The sequence below is a fragment of the Manduca sexta genome, chromosome 13 (genome assembly GCF_014839805.1).
Source record: "Manduca sexta isolate Smith_Timp_Sample1 chromosome 13, JHU_Msex_v1.0, whole genome shotgun sequence".
Classification (NCBI taxonomy): Eukaryota; Metazoa; Arthropoda; class Insecta; order Lepidoptera; family Sphingidae; genus Manduca; species Manduca sexta.
The window spans coordinates 9,495,202-9,516,505 of record NC_051127.1 but is presented as its reverse complement, the minus strand read 5'-3'; the positions used below and the strand labels follow the sequence as shown (position 1 = coordinate 9,516,505).

Sequence of the window (21,304 nt, the reverse complement as noted above, 5' to 3'; positions counted from 1 at the left end):
CATTTTAAAGCTGATGTTATGATGTCGATGGAAAAAAAAACAGATGAAATTTGACAAATCTGTACTAAGTACTATCATATAAAGATGAAGAGTTTGTTACTTTGAACGAGCTAATCTTAGAAACTACTATACCGATTTTTTTTTCCACTTACAACTCCTGAATGCTATAGATCACTTTTATTCCGAGAAAATATTTATCCCAGATTTTGTTTTCACGCGGGCACATTACTTATAACACTTGGCTTCTTAATGTCAGTGACAACACATATTTACTTAACAGTTTATTTTTGATCTTCATTTAAGTTTACAGCCTGGACATGCGCGGTCCAGTGGTAGTGGCATTTCTCCGGTCTCTGGTCCACGTGTTGAAGATGTGCTACGTCTGCGTTGGGCACCGAGTTCAATTCTAAATGCGCTTGACGTAGGAGATCTGGATCTAATGTGGTGTTTCTTGATAAAATCCAAGCTAGAACTGAAAGAAACAAAATATAATATTTTGGATTTAGATTTATAATAGAGATTGGTCAATCTAGTTTTATATTTAATTGCTTTGAATGACTAGACGAGGTGCCGTTCGCCTGATGGTAAGCGATACGGTCGTGCATAAACAGAAAGACCATCCTCTTTGAATTACAAAGTATTGTTTGATATTCCACTGCGCTTGCTATCCTAGGGCATGAGAGGTTGTTATCTCAAATAATTACACTGGCTTCAAAAGACACAAAACAAAATTTAAAAATCTTGTCACATAATATTAAAAAAAAAATCTTTTGTAGCTTAATCCAATGAATGTATTGTTAAAAATGGGTAAGTTTGAAATTTAAAGATTTCAAATTATAATAGACAATTATATGGGAATTTCGAAAATGTTCATATTATACAGGATCTTCGTATTGTAAAAGATATACTCACTATATTTGATACCCAGTGCTTCATTTGTTTTACAGCCGTACACAACAGCATAGTTTGTATAGTCTGTTGTTATGACAGACAGCGGTATGCCAACGGGATCTGTGACAATAAATAAGCAAAATCTTATCTTACTTCTTATTTCATCTACTAATATTATAAATGAGAAAGTTTTGTAACAATGTTTGGATATTTCTTAATACAGCAAAAACTTCACGGATTGGATGATATTAGGCACATGGGTAGACTGTGTCCTGGATTAACCCAGGCTACTTGACCCAGTAAATTGCTTCCATGGGAAATAAAGGAACTTTGAGTAGATGGCGCTGGTAACCTAGTTCGGACAAAGTGTGATATTTGGGTTTTTCTGCTCATTATCAGCCCGGAGTCTGGAATTTGTGCCCGATATGGCGATAGGCTCGATCCTTATAACTTCATGGGACGGAACACGATTGGCGAAAAGTGGATGTTTTGGTTGCGCTTCTGCATACCCATCCGGGGATAAATGCGTGATGAGTGTTTGTGTTTTGTTTGCTTTGGCGCTGGTATCGTTTAGTGTATAACGGACTTTTGTAGCAGGGAAGGGTATTCACAGGGTCGAAGCTAGCGGCTTCGCCCTCCTGAACGCCTCGAGCAACACCTACATTGTTCAGCACAGCAGTATCAGTCAGGCTGGTACTGCAGCAAGGAACTGTATGATGGTTCCCATCGTTGGCATAATCGGTATAATTCTGTTTATTTTTTTATATATTTTATTTTCTTTTTTCCTTTATTTCTATATATTCTACATTATTATCCTTATAATAAAATATATTTTTCTTATATTTTAGAGCTTAATTTATACCGAACAAGGTAATGTGTGCAGGAGTAACATATAAAGTTATGTATGTAATGCTACTGTTTATGGAAAGTCATGCCGCTTACAATGATTCATTCGCCTTTGCATCTCCTCATTCCGTTTATAACTAGCTTTTGCCTGCGGTTGTGTCTGCGTGAAACATTTTTTCTGGAATAAATATTTTTCCGGGATAAAACGTAGCCTATAGCAAACTCTGGGTTATGTAGCTCTCTAATAGTGAACAATTTTTCAAAATAGGTTTGCTAGTTTTTGAGATTAGCGCATTCAAACAAATTCTTCAGCTTTTTATAAATTAGTATAGATTACAATATTGTCTAGAATATATAACAATTTCCTAGTAATAAGGTACAATTTCGAACGTCATCGCATTTTAAAACCCAGACACCAGCTGCAGCGCGATATCGGGCGGGGCTGCAGGCAAAGCTTGTATCAAAATCAACACAAACTTCTTGGAGGAATGCTATTTACATTTAGATCTTTAAATTACTTGTGTTGAAAAACAGTGTATATAAAGGATTATATTATATTATATTAGTAAGTCGTTTGCTTTAATGGTGAAGGAAAACATCGTGAGGAAACCTGCACACCTGAGAAGTTCTCTATAGGAATTTCGAAGGTGTGTGAAGTCTACCAATCCGCACTAGGCCAGCGTGGTGGACTAAGGCCTAATCACACTCAGTAGTTGAGGAGGCCCGTGCCCAACAGTGGGACAGTATATAATACAGGGATGATGATGATGATGATATTAGTAGGAACTAATATTATAAATGCGAAAGTTTGTGAGAATGGATGTATGTTTGTTCCTCTTTCACAAAAAAACTACTGAACGGATTTGGATAATACTTTACAGTAATATTTGTTATACGTCAGAATAACACATAGACTACATTTTACAATGATTTTGTGTAATTTGGTCATAATATAACAATATATATCAAGTAAGTCGGAAAAAATTGATCCCGAAAAACTCCTTCACGCGGGCGAAGCTGTGAGCGAAAGTAGTATTATATAATAATATCAGACCCGTATGACTACTATCCTACTGCTGAGCACGGGCCTCCCTTACTGAGAGGGATTAGTAGCCTTAATCCATCACGCTGGCCTAGTGTAGATTGGTACTTCCCACGCCCTAAAAATTCCTATACGAGAGAGAGTTTAGAGTATAGAGAGAGAGAGAGTGAGTATAGAGAAATTATCAGGTTTCAGGTTTCCTCAAGATGTATTCCTTCACCATTAAAGCTAGCGATCATAATTCATAAAGAATACACACAAAATTTTTGGAAAGTCAGAGGTGTGTCTCCTTGGGTTGACAGCAGTCCGTTCCAAACCTAACTAGGCTATCACCATCTCAGTAATGTAATGGCCATTATTTCTATTATTGTTACTAAAGCCGAAGTTATCTACTGAATATAGATAAATGAATGATAATAAAATTCGGCCACGGGTACGCGCAAGGTTACAAAAGTTGTACGAGCAAGTTTGATTCTGCGATATTGTTTTACGAACGTAATTTTTGTTTTTTGGTAGAGTTTATTTGTCGGCGTAAATTTGTAGATTTGTCAGTTTTTTTTAAATCTAGTAAGTTATACAAGCGCCTGTTAGGTTTGGGTTAAATAAAATTTTAACAAAGGATGTTTATGAAAAAAGGTTGTAATTTGGAGATATTATAGTGTATAAGTGTGTGCGCAATACACGGATGCACTGTCTGTTCCTTTACTCATAGTCTGGTGAGACGACAATCCGACATGCCCGGAGAGAGGTAACGCGCAGGACCAATGGCTTTACGCGTTTTTTTTTGTTTAACCACCGCCAATTTCCACACCCTTAGCTGCGACTAAGTTATTATCGCAACAGAAAACCCAATCACATTTTTTTGGACAGCCCTGGGATTCGGACTGAGACCTCAGCTTGGAAGTCGTACCGCGTACTAAACAACTGCGCCAACGCAATCAACTCATAATAATGACTTACCAATACTATTCTCTTGTATAACGAAGATAGCTTCATCTCCAGGGTTGTAGGTACTGTTAACATGGAGTATGAACTGGATGCCGTCCCTGATGAAGGCGTGTTCCAACTCGACACGCCTGTTGCAGTACTGGATCCGCTTGTAGGCACACTGCCCGTAGTCCTCAAACCAGGTTGGAAACCTTTCTATCTCGTACCACGTTCCGAGAAACTGGAAAAATAAATCCCTTATATCTCTTACACGCTTTTATCCCGGGATGGATAGGCGGAAGTGTGAGCAGAGTATTTTTTGTCAAGTGTGTTCCGTCCCATGATATGATACGGTGCCTAACAGCATATCAGGCACAAATTCCATACTCTGGGCTCACTTTACCTGCCCCGGGTTGCAAATCCAAGACCTCCGGGCGCTGTCGTACTTCACACTCAATACAACTACGCCACCGAGCAGTCATAATAGTCAAGCAGGCTTAATAATCGTCTAAGATGTCTGAATATAGACTTTTTCCCTTCTGTCATATGAAAGAAAATAATCATAATATATTAGGTGTGGATTAAAGTGATTATACTTTTTCTGGACACGGGGTGTCTCCGTAGGTACCACCGTCCTTCTATCGCGCTGGCCTTATGGGTCGGTTTGCTAGTGGTATATCCGCCCGAATAGCGACCACCGTACACAAGGTGTTACAACCCACCATAGTGGCCCACGTAAGTGTGTCGTGTTCCGAAATCAGCCTGTGTATATCCGGTTCCGGGCCGGCATAATTTTATCGACTGTCGAGGGGTAATCATCTCTCGTCAGTCGACATTCTATTGAAGCCCACTTCACTACATCAGGTGCAGTGGGGCTATTTTGTCGTGTCCATATAACAGAAAAATATCTTTCGATATTTTTGAAAATTTTTACTGAATACGACAAAGAATTATGTGATTTATAATTCCATTTACGCAACAAATGGAACATAGACCTTATAATAATCACTAGTCAGACATTTATACTCTTCATTTAAAAGATTTATTCATGTTTTAAATTTTCGTTATTCGTTAAAAGTCATGTTTGGGATAAAAGGAATTGCTTATAACCCAACGATGAGATTTTGTCGATTTAAAAAAAATCGCATCCTCTTATCCTCTAAAAAAAAGGGAATCTTACAAGCAGCAAAATTACAAGCTATATTAAAAATAATCAAATTCACATTTGGCATTGTATCAAATCTTACTGTGCATAGCAACAACTGTCAACAACAGTAGTTAAACCGCAAAAGTCTAACAAAATTTAGAATCACATGCCAAGATTCAACTCAAATTATTCAATATCAAAATATGCATCGAAGTTCAGAATGTCTTTAATTAACATTACATAACATTAGAGACAAAATTTCTCGTAAATGTTTGAATTTAATTAGCCAATTTAAAAAACCAATAAGAAAATTAACGTATCATTTGTTATTATCCAGCTAATGTATTTTGCGATGTAAAGTTAAATTTAAATGCGAGTTGATAGAATTTCTAACCAAAATGGAGGAGAACATTCTTAAAAAATGTCTCAAGGTTTATCATAATCACTTACACTGACTAAATCAAAGTATCTCATCGTCTCCACCGCGGCACAGTCTCCAAATTGCAACACTTGACCCACACATGTTTTTAACAAACAAAACGTTAAAAATACCAGTAACTGAATTCTAAACATTTTGCTCTGTCTTCGTTTTCGAAGATTCTGTCATATCTTTTTCATTGTTATCAGGCAACTGATAGTAAAAAATGAATAATGCTATCTCAGGTTGGGATAAAACGGTCAAAATCATCTGGAGATATCGCAACTATCAAATTTAAACGATTACAAACATCGTAAGCTGAGATGGCCTAGTTCGGAATGGAATTGTGGCGAAGGTCGAAGATTTAAAACCTAAGAGAGATCTTGGACTTTACGAAGTTACGTGTAAATTATTAGTTAATCGCGCGCTTCGATCACGAAGGAAAAGATCCTAAGGAAACGTAGATGAGAATTTTATACAAGAATTTCGAATAAATGTAAAGTTTGCGTAGGGACTTGATAAACAGAGAGGACAACAAAATGATCCAATGAGTGTTCCTTTTAGGAAACCATAAATATAATAAAATTCTGTATAATAGAATTAAATAATAAAAATGCGGTTTGCGTTAATTTGTTGATGCATTCGCAACAAATGGGTCTTTTGTTATCATTTATTTTTGGTCTGGAGCGATATAACAAAAGATGACCTTTGATATTTTTTGCTAGTTAGACATTCTATGTTAAGTCTAAAAAATGTCTTCATTTACTTCCTGTGGTATAAAAACTCATTGAGTATAATAATATTATACTCTGATATCTTTGATCTATTAAAAATAAAAAAAAACGTTGTTACCTGCCTTATAGTTAGTGTAAAAATATTGCTCAACATTATGAGACTTAACTTCAACTAATGAAAGTTCAGTATCGTACAGAATTTTGTAGCTTAAAGTGATAAAACAATAGACTCGCAGTTAGCGAAGTGCGTCCTTGATTTGAATCCCATATTGAGCAATAATTTGTACGATGTACGATTTGTCGGATCTGCTAACCCAGTTTGTTTAGACCTGGCTTCTTAAGACGACAAAACAAGCGGCTGTATGTAAACGGATGTAAAAACTAATATAAATGAATTCTTCAACATGCTTAATGCTAGTTGCACAACTAGAGCAAAAGTTTGCTCGCATAGCGAATACACTTCCCCATGGAACATAATTTAGAATATGGTTTGGGATCTGCCACACATATATATATTTATATATATTTATATTTCATACGTGCATGGTAAAGCCCCACTGTACCTGATTGATGGTAAGTGAAATAGGCGACTGCCTCGGTGGCGTAGTTGTATTGCATGCCCGGTGCAATAGCGCTATGAGGTCCTGGGTTCGAATCCCGGGTCGGGCAAAGTGATATTTGGGTTTTTTCTGCTCAGTATCAGCCCGGAGTCTGGAATTTGTGCCCGATATGGCGATAGGCTCGCCCCCTATCACATCATGGGACGGAACATACTTGGCAAAAAGTGGGTGCCCTGGTTGCGCCTCTGCATACCCCTTCGGGGATAAATGCGTGAAGTTATGTACTATGTATGTATGTATGAAATAGGGTCCAATGGAAATTCGAATGACGAGAGATAATTGCCTCTCGACAGTCGACACATTTATCGAAGCGAGAAAGTCGCTCCGTCTACATGAGGGTTTACTTTACGTTATAATTCCTATGTTTTTAATAAAAATATTATTTTTTATATATGGCATGGCTTTTTCAGTTTAAGTTAAAATAGTATAATATATTTTGATACTAAAATTCCAAGTACCTCGAAATCCGTCTTTCTTCAAAATGAATATTCAATTTTTATAGTCAACAATAAATAACAACATATTTATGTAATACAAAGATTCGTCTGATGCAAGATGGCGGTTGCAAAGGATTCCGTATCAATATCTATTATCTAATCTCAGCCTTATGTCTAAGATACAAAAACACTCAGAACAGTTTCATTTACTCGAATGGCCGGCAAGATTTCATGTCCCATATGGCCTGAATTCTAAGTCTGGTTCTTTAAAATGAGCTGACTACGATCACTTTGATTGTCTAAGCCTGTGTTATTTCTTCCATGGGTCAGTATCTAAAGTTAAGGATCTCCTGCGAACAATCAATCTTGATCATTCCTTCAATACACTTACGGCTCAAGGCCTTATATAAACATTCATTGTTGCGTACGGGCCTACTACTGAAAGGGATCAGGGCTTAGTCCACCACGCTAGCCCAGTGCGGGTTGGTAGACTTCGCAAACATTCGAAATTCTTATGGAGACGTCTTAGGTAAAACTTCCTCACGATGTGTTAACGAAATACACGTCACTGCGAAAAATAGATTGGAAGTTTGAAAATTCTTGACTTTAATTTCTGCAGGACGTTTTGCAGGAGCAACTTGTCGCATGTAGAATCCAGTTATAGGGCACGGCAAAGCTACGGCACTGCACCTGATGGTAAGTGGAGTAAAGTCCAATAGAAAGAGTACTGACGAGAGATTATTACCCCTCGTCAGTCGACACAATCACGCCGGCCTGTTGGAAACGGATATACACAGGCTGATCCCAGAACGCGACACACTTACGTGGACCATTATGGCGGGTTTTACCTTGTGTACGGTGGTCGCTATCTAGGCATATATTTTTTTTTTCCTACCACCAGCAATATACAATATTCTTCACACCGATACACAGTAGTAGTACACTCATCAAATTTAAAGCTATGTAAAGTGCACCAATTTCAAAGTTGTAAATGATGTTGCTACTATTTATGGGTGGTCGTATCGCTTACCATTAAGCGAGTGGCATGTTCGTCTCATCATGCAACTAGAATAAAAAAATAAATTATCGCTTTGTGGAGAAAACCTCTCTATTTTAAATAGGGCCTGCGTTTAGAAGTGGGACAGTATTTTTTTTTTCAATGACGAGACGAGCTTGCTGTTCGTCTGATGGTAACCGATACGAACGCCCATCAACAGTAAAAATACCATCCAGTGACTCGAATTACAAAGTATTGTTTGGTATTTTACTGCGTTCGCCATCCAACGTGAGATGTTAAGGCTTATTATGCCTAGTAGTTACACTGGCTACAATGTACTTCAAACCGGAACATAAGAGTGACTAGACAATGCGGCTAAGCTGCAGAAATAGACATTGCGGTGGTATCTACCCAGGCGGACTCTCGCATATGAGAGACCTACCACCAGTAAAGTCACCACATACATTTACATTTAGGGAATTTTATCATATTATAAAAAAATATATACACACAAAGACACTATATCTATACCATTACAAAATAACCTTTTATAGAAAGAGACAGAGCGAATAAACGTCTCGTTTCCATTAACATAAAACTATTTTACGGATTTTATCGCGCTTTTTTAAATTTTTTCATAAGAAATCATTATGTCTCTTCCGTTAGTCTGTCTTCTTCAGAAATGTTTGAGTGCTGGTCAATAACCACATTGGATGCTTAAACGCAAAATATGTTTTCTTCTACTGCCTCAGTGGCGAAATTCTAATTGAACACATTACAGGTACGACTACCGCGCTGAGGTCCTGGGTTCGAATCCCTGGTCTAGCCAAAACATAATTGCGATTGGGTTTTTTCATCTTAAAATGATTCAGTCGTAGCTCGGAGTCAGGAAGTTGACGGTATAAAGAAAGAAAGAAGAAGAAGAAAGAAAGAAAATATTTATTTGTAACAAGCAAATTTACATAATATAAGTAATTACAAATTTAATACACTTAAATCTATTTGCTCGTCACTAAAGCGAACCCAGCTCAGCATATGCTGATAAAAACCAGCGCTGATCTTCCGCTGGGCCGTTTTGTTTTGTTATGATACCCCCATGCATCGGAAAGCAAATAAAGCTGTCGGTCCTGAGCCTGATATAACTCCAGTCATGACGGATTTCCGTCTCACTAGGAATAGAGGAAAGGAACTAGTGCATATATCCCGCGTACCTGACTGATCCCCATTGAGATTGGCCGCCGTGGCCGAAATTCGACTAGAAAGGAATCATTTTAGTTTTTAGGTAAATAGTAGAGCCAGCCAATTTTCTCTTTAGACCTGGTCTAGTGTAATATTGATGGTACATTAATATCAAATATTATTATTACTGTATCAGTCGATTTGACATTTCATTTTACATGATTTAATTTAATGCATTTAACGCCATAATGATTTCTTATGTTTACGCGAATGTTAGACATTGAAATTAAACTAATTTTCGGATTCTATCGCGGTGCTAGTATTTTATTTTCTCCCGACGTTTCGAAGACTTTGCAGCCTTCATGGTCACGGGGGGGACTGAGGTGTTGTTCATCCGTAAAGTCAAAGTTACAATATCTACCTACATTTTACAATTATACAACTTTTTTAAATCACAATAAAGGAATTAACGCCATGTTAATTCCTTTATTGTGATCATTAATGTGCCCCAAGCCTAACTGGTTATGTATATCATGGTGTCATTTATATTCTATGTTTTATGCAAATGAAGTATTTCTAAAATTGATCCTAGAAAAACGGATTGCGCTGATTTAATTCTAGGATTTGCAGGTATATAACAAAAAGCATATTATCATTTAGGGGACGATCGTAAGACATATTTTATAATCCTATTAACTATGCATACAACATTTCAGTGGCCGTCATTCTCCAGCAGAGTGGATTGAGAGATATTTATCATTCAAGCGATTTTAAATCTTGTTTGGATGTTATAGAGTTTGTATTCCATTGGTAAAATTGAAATGAACTTGTGCAAGTGAATTGAGCTAAGACATTGTTCACACTAAACGTTTGAAATGCGAAGTATGGTGTTGTGAGATTCATTATGGACAAACAGGTTGTCAGGAAAAAACCTCAGGGTGTCTGGAAATTTTCTAACACAAAAAAAAAAAAAACGATTGGACTGATCAACGCAAAGAAACTAATTATCCCTCACACACGGTCTCTCACGAAATTCTTGGAGTAATCTTACAATAATATTTGGAAGGTGTTTTATAAGTTTCAATACCTGGAAACATTTCAATTGGGTGATATGGGATGTGAAAAGTTATAATCAAAAATTGTATTCTGGAACTTTCTCGCAAGAATAGTTACCTACAAATATTTTGGTTATGGTTGGTCATTAAAGAAGGAAAGCGTATTGTTGATCTAGAAACTAAGAAACGCGAGTTCAAATTCGGCGTCGGAAAAAACGTTTAGACTAAACAATACCTTATTATAAACACCGTAAAATTTAAAACATTTAAAGCCGTTTCGTTTTGTCCATAGGCTCAGAGCAATGTCTTTAGTTGCTGCAGCCATTGTAGATGTTGAGAAAGTAATTAATATATCCAACGTTTATGTAGATGGCGATAAGACATTACCGATATTATAGATTCTGCTTGTGACGTCACCCCTATAAAAGTCCTATCCAAAGATAAAAAGGTGCCTATAGGCAAAAAACTTAGTGATAACGTAGCGTTTTGTGAGTTAAAAGGAATTGTCAGACTCCGTCAAAAATCGGTCACCAAAATACAAAAGAAGAAGAAATCGGTCCAAAAAACTGCATTTGATATTACGAATAATAAATTAATGGATAATGGACATCAAAACAAAGCTGTGCTGTGGTTCACCACACCATTATGATGGAGTGCGACCACGTTAATCTAACTAAATAGCTTATTGAGCAACAATATTTAATTGTGAGAAATTAACCAATTTTTGAGTTCTTTCTCTATGTTAGTCACTAGTTGTGTCTTTGTTTTAGTGTACTAATTGAGGGGTGATGCTGAAGATACCTGAAAATATTGATGAAGAGTTCAACTCCTCATAATATTCGATAATGTAATCTCAGCGCGTTCCCACCATTTCGGGGTTTATTAGACCCATCGCCACCATCTATGGCATTTCAATAGCCTCATTCACAAAAGATGCTGTACAAAAAACAATCATTATATAAATGGTTGCATTTTTATTTGTTCTCAGTCGTTGGTCATCCGCCGTAGCGTCTGTGTGACAAGGTTCCATAATGTTCATCCTTAGTATTGTGCTGGGACTTGTGTTTGCTAAAGTGGAGTCGGTTGTGAGGAACGAAACATGTCCGGTGGTCGCACCGAGGGAACTCGATTGGAAAGAAGTGAGTCTTTATTTTATTTTTAGAAGAGGGTTCTCAGTAAGCGAATGATTCAATGTCACCTTGGAATTCGTGATATACGATAGAAATTCCGGAAACTGAAACTTCGTTAGATTCGAAACCGGAAAATTTTCAAGAATATTAGTAGTTAGTGCTGAAACCTGATTCCTAATTAAAATGAAGATTTACATATTGAATTACAATAATCTTATTATTATCTATAAATATTGTTATTATGATTAAATATTCCATACCTTGATTTATTGGCGTGAGCTAAATGTCGTGGATCCGGTCGCATATAAGTTTATTTCTGAGAAAAGTTCAAAGCAATCGGAGATAATGTAGTTTTCTGTTAGCCAAAGATTTCAATCGGGACATAATTCCAGATATTAGTGTGGTATAAGCACTGTAACTTTCCAATAATACTTGCGTACAATGGATTTTTGAGGCAGGGCACTGGTCATAAGGTCAACTTAATTATTGTAGCTACAAGAAGATTGACTTTAGAAACTATTCATCATTTTTGAAGATATTGATATTTACATTCAGTGGTTTTAAAAAATATGTACAATCAACAAGATAATGGTCATTTTATGCAAAAACTGTTGTTGTCATTCGACCCAATTGCTTATAAAGCTACAAAGTTCGAGTAATTTTAACGTCAGATATTGTAAAAATCTTCTTCTCCGTACATTTTGTAAGAAATGCGAATCCATTTATATAACAAAACTTTGTATTCAAGGTCGATTAATCAATAATTTCACGAATAACAATGATTGCGTTTGTTACAAGGTTCACTTTTTGTACCGAAGGCAATAGTTTAGAATTGATGTGTAATTGATTTTGTGAATTTTACAGAAAGGTTTGTGTGTAAACAGATATTAGGATCTACGAAATCCCGAAATTGTAGCATCGTCTAGATGCATAAATAGATCTCGCGATCCCATCGCTCATTGTTTCGAATTTTTCAAATTATTTTCATTTAACTTACGTGATACAATAGTTGATGAATGGGTGAAAAAGTACAAATTCTGAATACACACACCAAAATACGTATTGCGATTTAAATAGACATTAAGAATGATGTAGTCTTAAACAAACGTAAAAAATGTTTTGTCCATGAAATGGTACACAGAAAACCAATTTGTAACTTCACAAATCAAAATATTTATTTTCCAAATAGAAAATTTATCAGAATTATTGCATAACACATTACAGTTAATTGTGGCTTCATATTTTACATTACGTTTATGCCTTGTGTTACATTACCCTCGCATATATTTTTTAAATAAATAAAACAATGAGGTGTGTTATTTCTTCGAGCAACACCTAAAATTAACTACGAATTTTGATATAAGTTATCATTGTTATCCAAAACTTCCGTAAAATATTACAGGTCTCAACAAATCAAGGATTACGATGAGAAGAATAAACTACCATTGACAAAATCGCTTACATAAGTTATCAATAATCAAATAAAACTGTTTGTATTAAATAATAATGCTTGGACTTATAAAATGCCTACAAATATTAGATTTAGGCTTAGTTTATGGACTAATGATTTCTTATTTAATTCAAAACTTTAGACTTGTAAACTTTTTTAAAAGTAAAATGTTATGCTTAAATGTTAAAATTCAATGTTATGCTTAGGCTTATGTTTTAATGAACCCAATTTAATTATGCCATCTATTGTAAAATATTTACATTTACAAAGTAATGTTCTGATTGAAATATAAAATGTATCATCATCATTATTATCCGCTACAGAATGTCTATCACTATAATAAACATAGGCTTCTAAAAAGATTCAGACCGCCTTACGATAAACAAGCTGCATACTTCGGCGCTCATGTTTTCCTATATCAGAGCTCGATGTTCTTTGACGTGATCAATTCTGAAACGAAAAGATCCATAGAAGAAATAAAATTTTGATGTAGACCAGTGGATTGCTAAAATCTATTTTACTGAATTACTTCCTGATTTCTTCCAAATCATGCTAGGAATGGTCTGTAGCTAATAATGTATTTTGTTTGTCATCGTAATTAATACGATCGATGGTTATTTTTTTTTGATTATTCATTGTGTGATTAATTGGATGATTCTTTATCTAAATAGCTTCTTCTCGTGGCTTTATCCGCTTTAGATAAGTTCCTAACAGCGTGTTGGTATTGTAGTCTCTTATTAGTGAAATCTTTTTTACTATTTTCATTTTAATGTTTGGCAAAGTGGGTCCGCTTCTGGCAGTTAATTTATAGTATACTATCAGAACAATCACATGCTGGTCTTGTCATTTAATTGGCAATGTTTAAAAAATGTATGGCTGATGTTAAATGCAGCAACGGTTAAAAATATATCCACGAGCGAAGATGGTTACAACTCTTAGCTGTCCGCATAATTAGTCTGGCCTCAGCGATCAACCCGATTCCTGCCGGCTTCCCTGTATGTAGTAAAATCTAATTATCTTTAGAATGATTTGCAGACCGCATTTATGAATATTAGTACCTATATGTTGTGTCGGGTTCCTTTTTGAAAAGTTTCACCTTTTGGCCCAGCTGGCCTCTTTGATTCCTTCTTTAAAATCCGCTTATTAGACGTTAAATTAGAAAGACATGATTCAATACATTTTTATTTTTTGCGCCGAAAACAATCCCTGACCTAAAAATAGAATTCAAAGTATTATTTTCAAAATTCTTTCCTTTTTATTCCTCAGATGGACGGAACCTGGTACATATCAGCTATTGCAACGGACCTGGACGTCCAGGGCGACTGCGCGATGATCATCTTCGACCATCAAGACACCCTGGGTGTATCCATCCGATGGATCTCAAACAACACTGTGTCCTACTACAATGGATCTGTTGCTTTGACTCCTGACCCGAATAGTAATAGTACTGGCGGCGACTTGCTGATGGTTACTTATAATGGTGCGATGAATAATTTCTGTATTTAGCTTTTGTTCTTTGTTTTGCTTGTTCAAGTCTCTACCTTTGATTTAGTCTACGAACTTAATGAATATGACAGTTTAATTATTACTTTGATATTGTATCTTTGCTTTATCGAATAAGTATGTTTTGTTAGTCATATTTCTTCAAAAAAACCTAGCAAAAGTGGATTCCATAAAAAAAAAGAAACTGTCTTTGCAGCCTTCGTGATCACGGGTATATTTCATTAATAATTCTTACTAAGATTTTATAATTCATCCAGTTAATCATTCATTCCAAATTCTAACCTTAGCACTATTGTAATCTTATCACCTGATCGTATCATTATCAGTTAATTGATGTTTCAGACAACAGAACGGAAACGTACTCTTTCCTGGACATAAGCTATGAGCACTATGCTGTTATCTTCGCCTGCTACGACAATAATGATGGGAATAGCAGCACTTGTAAGTATTTAATAATAATAATAATAATAATATCAGCCCTGTATTATGTACTTGCCCACTGCTGAGCACGGGCCTCCTCTACTACTGAGAGGGATTAGGCCTTAGTCCACCACGCTGGCCTAGTGCGGATTGGTAGACTTCACACACCTTCGAAATTCCTATAGAGAACTTCTCAGATGTGCAGGTTTCCTCACGATGTTTTCCTTCACCGTTAAAGCGAACGATAAATTCACAAAGAATACACACATGATTTTTTAGAAAAGTCAGAGGTGTGTGCCCTTGGGGATTTGAACCTGCGGACATTCGTCTCGGCAGTCCGTTCCACACCCAACAAGGCTATCGCTGCTTTTTAATTTATTTTTATTATTTTTTTTTGTAAGTATTTACCATACCATTTTTTTAAAGACCAATTCGAATTGGTTGTGATATAATCATCGTTTTTGTGATAATTCTGCTAATGTCAAAGTTTGATAAGCAGAAGACACACATTCTTGTTCTTCTTGGATTGAAAAATGTCTTTGGCTGGGTCAATTTTAAATAGAAAGTAACGTAATAGGATAAAATTGTGATCCAAATCTTTATTTAAAACAGTCAAGTGAACAAAAGAATCTGATGTTAAGTAAAAATAAAATCTATACTAATATATAAAGCTGAAGAGTTTGTTTGTTTGTTTGACCGCGTTATCTAAGGAACTACTTAACTAGTTTGGATTTTTTCCACTTATAGAAGCTATATTACCCCTGAGTGCTATAGGCTACTATTTATCCTGAAAACTTTATCAGGCGGGTGGAGTCGCAGGCAAAATCTAGTCTTCTATAAATTTCAAAAGAAGCATGGTTGCAGCCCTGGGCCCTTATTCTGTATGATAGTGTAAACGCGTAACGCGGCCGTGTCATGTTATCTTCGAGAAATGTGCGTGGAATGGTATTCTGTAAGCCAAATTTCTATAGTCCTAAACATGATGCGTTGTGTTACGTGCTTGTTACACACTGTTTAAATAACGTGCGGGATAGAGAATAAGGCCCCTGTTCGGTTAGTGTATTGGGCTTTTGGATCAACAGCAACTAATGACATTGACGGATTTCTGTGAAGCAGTAGATTCGAATATATCTATAGAGTGCCTCTACTATTTTAATATTTAGTTAGATTTATTCATTAAAAGCCATCGCTTGTGGCATTACCCGCATATAAAGCCTTTCTTGCTAAAAAAAAGTCGCTAAACAGTGTACCACGCAAATGACAAATGAGCGAGATGAAAAGTAGCCTATGTTTTAACGCAAAACATGGCATACCCGTATGCCATATTTCATCCAAATCCATTCAGTTGTTTTAGCGTTTACTTCTAACAAACACCCAAACATTTGCATTTATAATATTAGTACTAAGTACTATATTATGGAACTAAAAGAGACGAACAACTCATTTACAAAAAAATAGTAGGTTAATAGGTTTCCAGAGGTTACGACCCTACCTTATTTATTTTTTCGTAAATATTCCTCGTTTTTTATACATTCATTCGTAAATTTACAGATTCATAAGTATCGTTATTTCAACCACGCGTTGCTCTTTTATCATTTTGGTCGGCGTATGGGCGTTGATCCACTTATTTCTATTGGAATAAATATGTTGATTAGTTCTTTATAAGGTGACCTCTGTGGACTAAAGGGCATGGCAGATGTGTATATTGGAGACATTTTACCCGACTACGCCGCAGCAAGTAATGATTTCTGGAAAAATACCATCCACGCGAATGACACAAATATATTGATTTTTTTTCCGTTAATTTTTTCATGAGCAGTCACGATCTTAGTAGAAAATAAAATTTTGTTTAGTAATCTGTAAAAAACTTTGAAATCTATTGATATTAGATATACATAAATTGTGACAGTACATTATAGATATTGAAGCAAAACTAATATGGGCGATCTTTACTAGAGCAACAGAAGCCAAAACAACAGTTTTTTTAATTTTTTGTCTGTGTGTATGTTTGTGTACGACTCACGCAAAAACAATTGAATGGAATTGAATGCAGTTTTCACACATGTTTTGCTAGAGAACTACCTTTAAATATAGGTTCAATTTCATCTTAGGAAACAGAGCAGGACTTTTATCCTGGAAAAACCTTCACCATGGCAATGCCGCGACCAAATGCTAGTTTCTAATAAAACTTCATTATCATGTCGATTTTTTATATGAGAACCATATCGTTACATAGACGAAAATATAAGTAGGTTAACACACACTATGATAATTTGGGTTCTGATTGTAAAATAACAGATCTCATCCTAATATTCTCTTTTGTATGTTTGTGAGAATAAGGAATATGTCATGTTAATGATATTTTTAATGGAAGAAAGTCCAAAATAAAATAATAAGGATATATAACAAAAAGAAACAAGCAACAAATAAAAAAAAAGTTAGAGAACATTCCAAATATGTTTCATGTTTAGGGCTAAGACATACGTTCCTGTCGAAGCCAAAGCCAATCATGCGAGAAAAAGACAGCATGATCTATTTTGACTAGTTCCTATTTTTTGTCGCTTTATATTTAATGTGACCATTGTGCAGTGGGCAGTAGCGGTAGTGAGGTAGTAATTTATTGGTTGAATGGAGGTCGAGGGCATTCGTACGGAAAACCGCGTGATTTTGCTTTGTATCAATTTGTTTTGATTAGTTTTTCCTCTTATTTTTGTAGGATAATTGTGTTTTTTCATCGAGTTACGATGATCCCTTTGTAATTCGATTGAATTTTGGTGGAACGAATGTTAAATGTTTCCTTATAAAAAAATGTTTTCTATCTCTCTGGGTTGAGTTAAACAAGAAAAGGAATAGGCCGGCATAATTGTTGCGACTGGTGTGGGGTAATCATCTCTCACCACCGACATTCTATCTGGATCCTACTAACCTTACAATCAAGGTCAGTGTGGTCTTTGCTGTGCCTACATTGAGCTAACTAAAACAGGAGCTTACCCACTCTGATTTCAGCCAATAAACAAATTCTCTATATTTCCAGATGAAATATGGAAGCTGACGAGGTCTCCTCATCTGAAAGACCTGGATGCAACGAAGCTTGACCAGGCTATAGCAAACTACACTCTCCAAGACACGCCGTTCATCACGTTTAATAACACAGAAGACACATGCAGAATTAATGGAAGCAGTCAGCTAGATTCCTCTGCGTTAATCATGGCTTCCGCTGCCGCCATCGCGTTACTGAGAAGGATGTATTAGAAGATCGATTTAAAGAGGCTAATCTTGTTTGTTTATTAATACATTATGGAACGCTTCCCAAGAGTATTTATACCAAAATTAAACTGTTAAATTAGAGTTAGATTAAATTTGTTTTGAATACGTTAATTCTTGAGATGAATGTTTAACATTATACAATTGTTTTGATATAGTAAGGGCCTGTTTCGCAACTTCTGAGTAAATCATACTTTACATAAATATATAAGCCGACCAAATACATAAGTTACACTCTGATCTATGCTACCAAATAAATTAGAAGTAAAATTAGTACTATCTGCATTACCTATTTAATACAATAACTGTCAAATTAAATTTACTTGAACTTGTGAAACAGGCTCTTAATATTTTTGGATATGACATAAGCTGTGAAATATTTTTAAGCCAAAATCAGCTGTTAAAATTTAGAGTATTTTGAACTTTATTGCTGATATCTCGTTTATAGTATCTATCGAATATAATGTAGCTTTGGTTGTTGCCGAATTTAGGAATTGAAAGTAAATTAATTTTTGTCTGTTTGTTGAGGCTATGGAGTATTATTATTGCTAAGTACATTGTAGTTATTAGATTATTTATGTTGAGGCCAATGGAAGCGTTACAATTATAGCGTTTGAGGTGTTATTTATGATATTAATTCATAGACTTGAAGAATGGTATAGTATTGTAGATATTAAAAACCCGTGCCCATTAGTGGGAAAGTATATAATACAGGGCTGATATTATAATCACTTTTTCTAATGAGTAGTATATTTTTTGTCGCTTTTACTCAGTCCATTCCCAAGTCTATGTGTAAACTTGAGCCCTGAATAATGCTAAAATTAAAAATGATCTAATATAAAAACGCCATTACAAATATATTTACTTTGTTACCTAAACCACCTCATCAGTTTAGAAGTCCTGAAACTCTTTCAATAGATGAGACTATGAGATTCATCTTTAATGTGGTAACTAAAAGTAAGCGGGTTCGCTTGAACTGTATTGAGAATTTATTTAATATCCATCACATTATGTGATGTAATATACTGTAGTTAATGATTTCTTATGTTTACGTGAATGTTAAACATTGTAATAAAACTATTTAATTTTATTCCGGTAAATTTATGTTATTATTATCTGCCGAAGTTTCGAAGGCTTTGCAGCCTTCGTGAGTCCTCCTACCTGTGACCTGAAGACTGCAGTCTTCGAAACGTCGGGAGAAAATAATAATATAAAGAGCCAGAATAAAATCCGTAAATTGTTTTATTTCATAGTAATTATTCTACCTCTTTTAATTGAAACAAATTGTATGCTGATTAATTTAAATGAAACTAAATTTAAACGTTTATTATAATATATTAATAAGCTGTTTTTTTATTGTTCACTAACTTCGACTTGTGAAATTCCTTTCTTGGTGAAAGTCTCAATCTGCTTTTTCTATGATTGAAAATTCTAATTTCTATATGTTAATTTACGAGTTGATATCTCTGTATGTCGAGTATCTTCCCAATGAAACGGTTTATGAATCATCGCTAATACCTTAACGGTTAGCGCGATAACCGTGTTTTTTAGAAGCATTCTATTCGAAATTTATAATAAATAAAAAATATTAATTAAACATCATTTGTCTGCAATATGTTATCTTCAGTTTGGTTGTTAAATTTTTTTTAAGATATGTACGATCTTTCTTTAATTTAATGATGAAAAAAAGCACTAAAATTTTCGATCCATGCATCTCCTACATTACACATTATTTTAATTTGTAACCAACTTTAATAAATAGACAATTTAATAAGGATTATTTAAGAGGTTTAAAATTTTTTAATTAATTTTATTTACTGAGTTTATTCGTAAATCTTTGCTAATACACCGCCCCCCCCGTAACTAGTGCGCCATCAACTATGGAATGAATTATTCAAGGTCGTTTGCTGGTTTAGACGTCTTAAAAGACATGAGAAATTCTTACAATTTACAAGATAAAGTAACATAATTATTGGAAAATTTAAAATAAACCATTTTTATATTGATGTTAATACAATCAGTTAAGCCCACATTGGTGTACAAAAATTTTGACACTTAAAATATTATATAGCCTTGGATAAACTACCGTCAGTTTAAAATAATTGAAGAAACCTGAAAACAATAACTGAATTATGTTTTCAGGGTTTCAGTCTGAGTTTAGAATAGACTAAATAAAACATTATTAACCGTCATCTGCCGAGAAAATGTAGCTGATACTTAACAAAGTAAAAACGTTAACTGTGGTTCGTCTTTAACCCCGGTTAGCTGTAAATCGTTTCCAATATACGCCGCTAGATGGCATTGTTACAAAGCCGCGACGCTTAGAAATCGGACTGCAATAAGTGACAAGACGAGTTAGGATCATTCCTCTAAACGCATCTTACTGCCTAAGTGGTATACGTAAAGGTTTCATCTAATGCAGCTATACTCTAAGTGTGTTCCGCGGAACCCTAGGGTTCCGTGATACCTCTGTCGGGGTTCCGCAAGAATTTAGAAAAAAAAATCAAAACACCTCTCTCAATAATAATTAGTAACTGTTACATTGTACTTTTATTATGCTGATTAATAAAAAATACACTTATAAAAACAATTGTTTTATTGTAGGGTTCCATCAAGTATTTTGCTTCCCAAAAGGGTTCCGTCATTTAAAAAGTTTGAGAACCACTGATCTAATGAAATACTTTACTGCATTCAATCTCTGCCACCAAACAGCAGTATAAAAGCTTCTGTACCTACTGAAATGAAATAATTTATTTCTATTCAATAAAATGTGAAACATTATTTAGTTTTTGTAATTACTCTACGATCAGTTCGGAACGCAGTTTCCACCAGAAAAAACCGGACAAGAAATTAGTGTTGCTCTTTGCAAAATCAAAGGTACAAAGTGTACAGCGTATAATACAACAAAAAAAGTGATGGATTTAGTTTTTTATTTTGTTTAGAGTCATTTATTAATTGCAAAGTTTGACGTTCATATACTACGTTTTGAATAAACGATTTCAATAGTTTTTTTCGATCTGTCGCGAAAATGAACCAATCAGAACAAACAGTTTTTTGACATGCTTACACGTGAGTTACTTTGATTGGTTTATTCTCGGAATCGGATTATAGATTATGATTGAGATCGTTTATTTAAAACTGATTTGTGAGATTCGTATAACTGTATTTTTTGCTATTAGGACGAGAGTACGGTGGGTATTTACCCTTGTGCATGGTCTATTTGGACATTACACATTTTTAGCCC

The 21,304-nt window shown here is 35.0% G+C and overlaps 2 protein-coding genes across 2 annotated transcripts; one reads left to right on the top strand and one right to left on the bottom strand.

Moving 5' to 3' along the window:
* Nucleotides 1–46: 46 nt before the first annotated feature.
* Nucleotides 47–5,487, bottom strand: LOC115446819 (lopap). The gene is made up of 4 exons (XM_030173618.2): nt 5,304–5,487; nt 3,740–3,947; nt 913–1,011; nt 47–472 (listed from the first exon to the last, which is right to left on the bottom strand). Exons 1-4 carry the CDS (start codon nt 5,424–5,426, stop codon nt 282–284), a joined length of 621 nt encoding a protein of 206 aa, XP_030029478.1. The 5' UTR covers nt 5,427–5,487; the 3' UTR covers nt 47–281.
* Nucleotides 5,488–10,593: 5,106 nt separating this feature from the next.
* LOC119189246 (insecticyanin-A-like) lies at nt 10,594–19,401 on the top strand. Its single transcript, XM_037438378.1, has 5 exons — nt 10,594–10,998; nt 11,282–11,432; nt 14,140–14,353; nt 14,719–14,817; nt 17,831–19,401. The coding sequence occupies exons 2-5, from the start codon at nt 11,325–11,327 to the stop codon at nt 18,046–18,048; spliced, it is 639 nt and encodes a 212-aa protein (XP_037294275.1). The 5' UTR covers nt 10,594–10,998; nt 11,282–11,324; the 3' UTR covers nt 18,049–19,401.
* The last annotated feature ends 1,903 nt before the right edge of the window (nt 19,402–21,304 follow it).

Excerpts from the sequence above, each read along its gene's own strand:
- LOC115446819 (XM_030173618.2), bottom strand. The coding sequence starts at position 5,426 with ATGTTTAGAATTCAGTTACTGGTATTTTTAACGTTTTGTTTGTTAAAA. Across the intron at positions 3,948-5,303 it reads GATACTTTGATTTAGTCAGT|TTTCTCGGAACGTGGTACGA; the intron begins GTAAGTGATTAT and ends TTATTTTTCCAG. Across the intron at positions 473-912 it reads AGCACTGGGTATCAAATATA|TTCTAGCTTGGATTTTATCA; the intron begins GTGAGTATATCT and ends TGTTTCTTTCAG.
- LOC119189246 (XM_037438378.1), top strand. The coding sequence starts at position 11,325 with ATGTTCATCCTTAGTATTGTGCTGGGACTTGTGTTTGCTAAAGTGGAG. Across the intron at positions 11,433-14,139 it reads GGGAACTCGATTGGAAAGAA|ATGGACGGAACCTGGTACAT; the intron begins GTGAGTCTTTAT and ends TTTATTCCTCAG. Across the intron at positions 14,818-17,830 it reads TGATGGGAATAGCAGCACTT|ATGAAATATGGAAGCTGACG; the intron begins GTAAGTATTTAA and ends CTATATTTCCAG.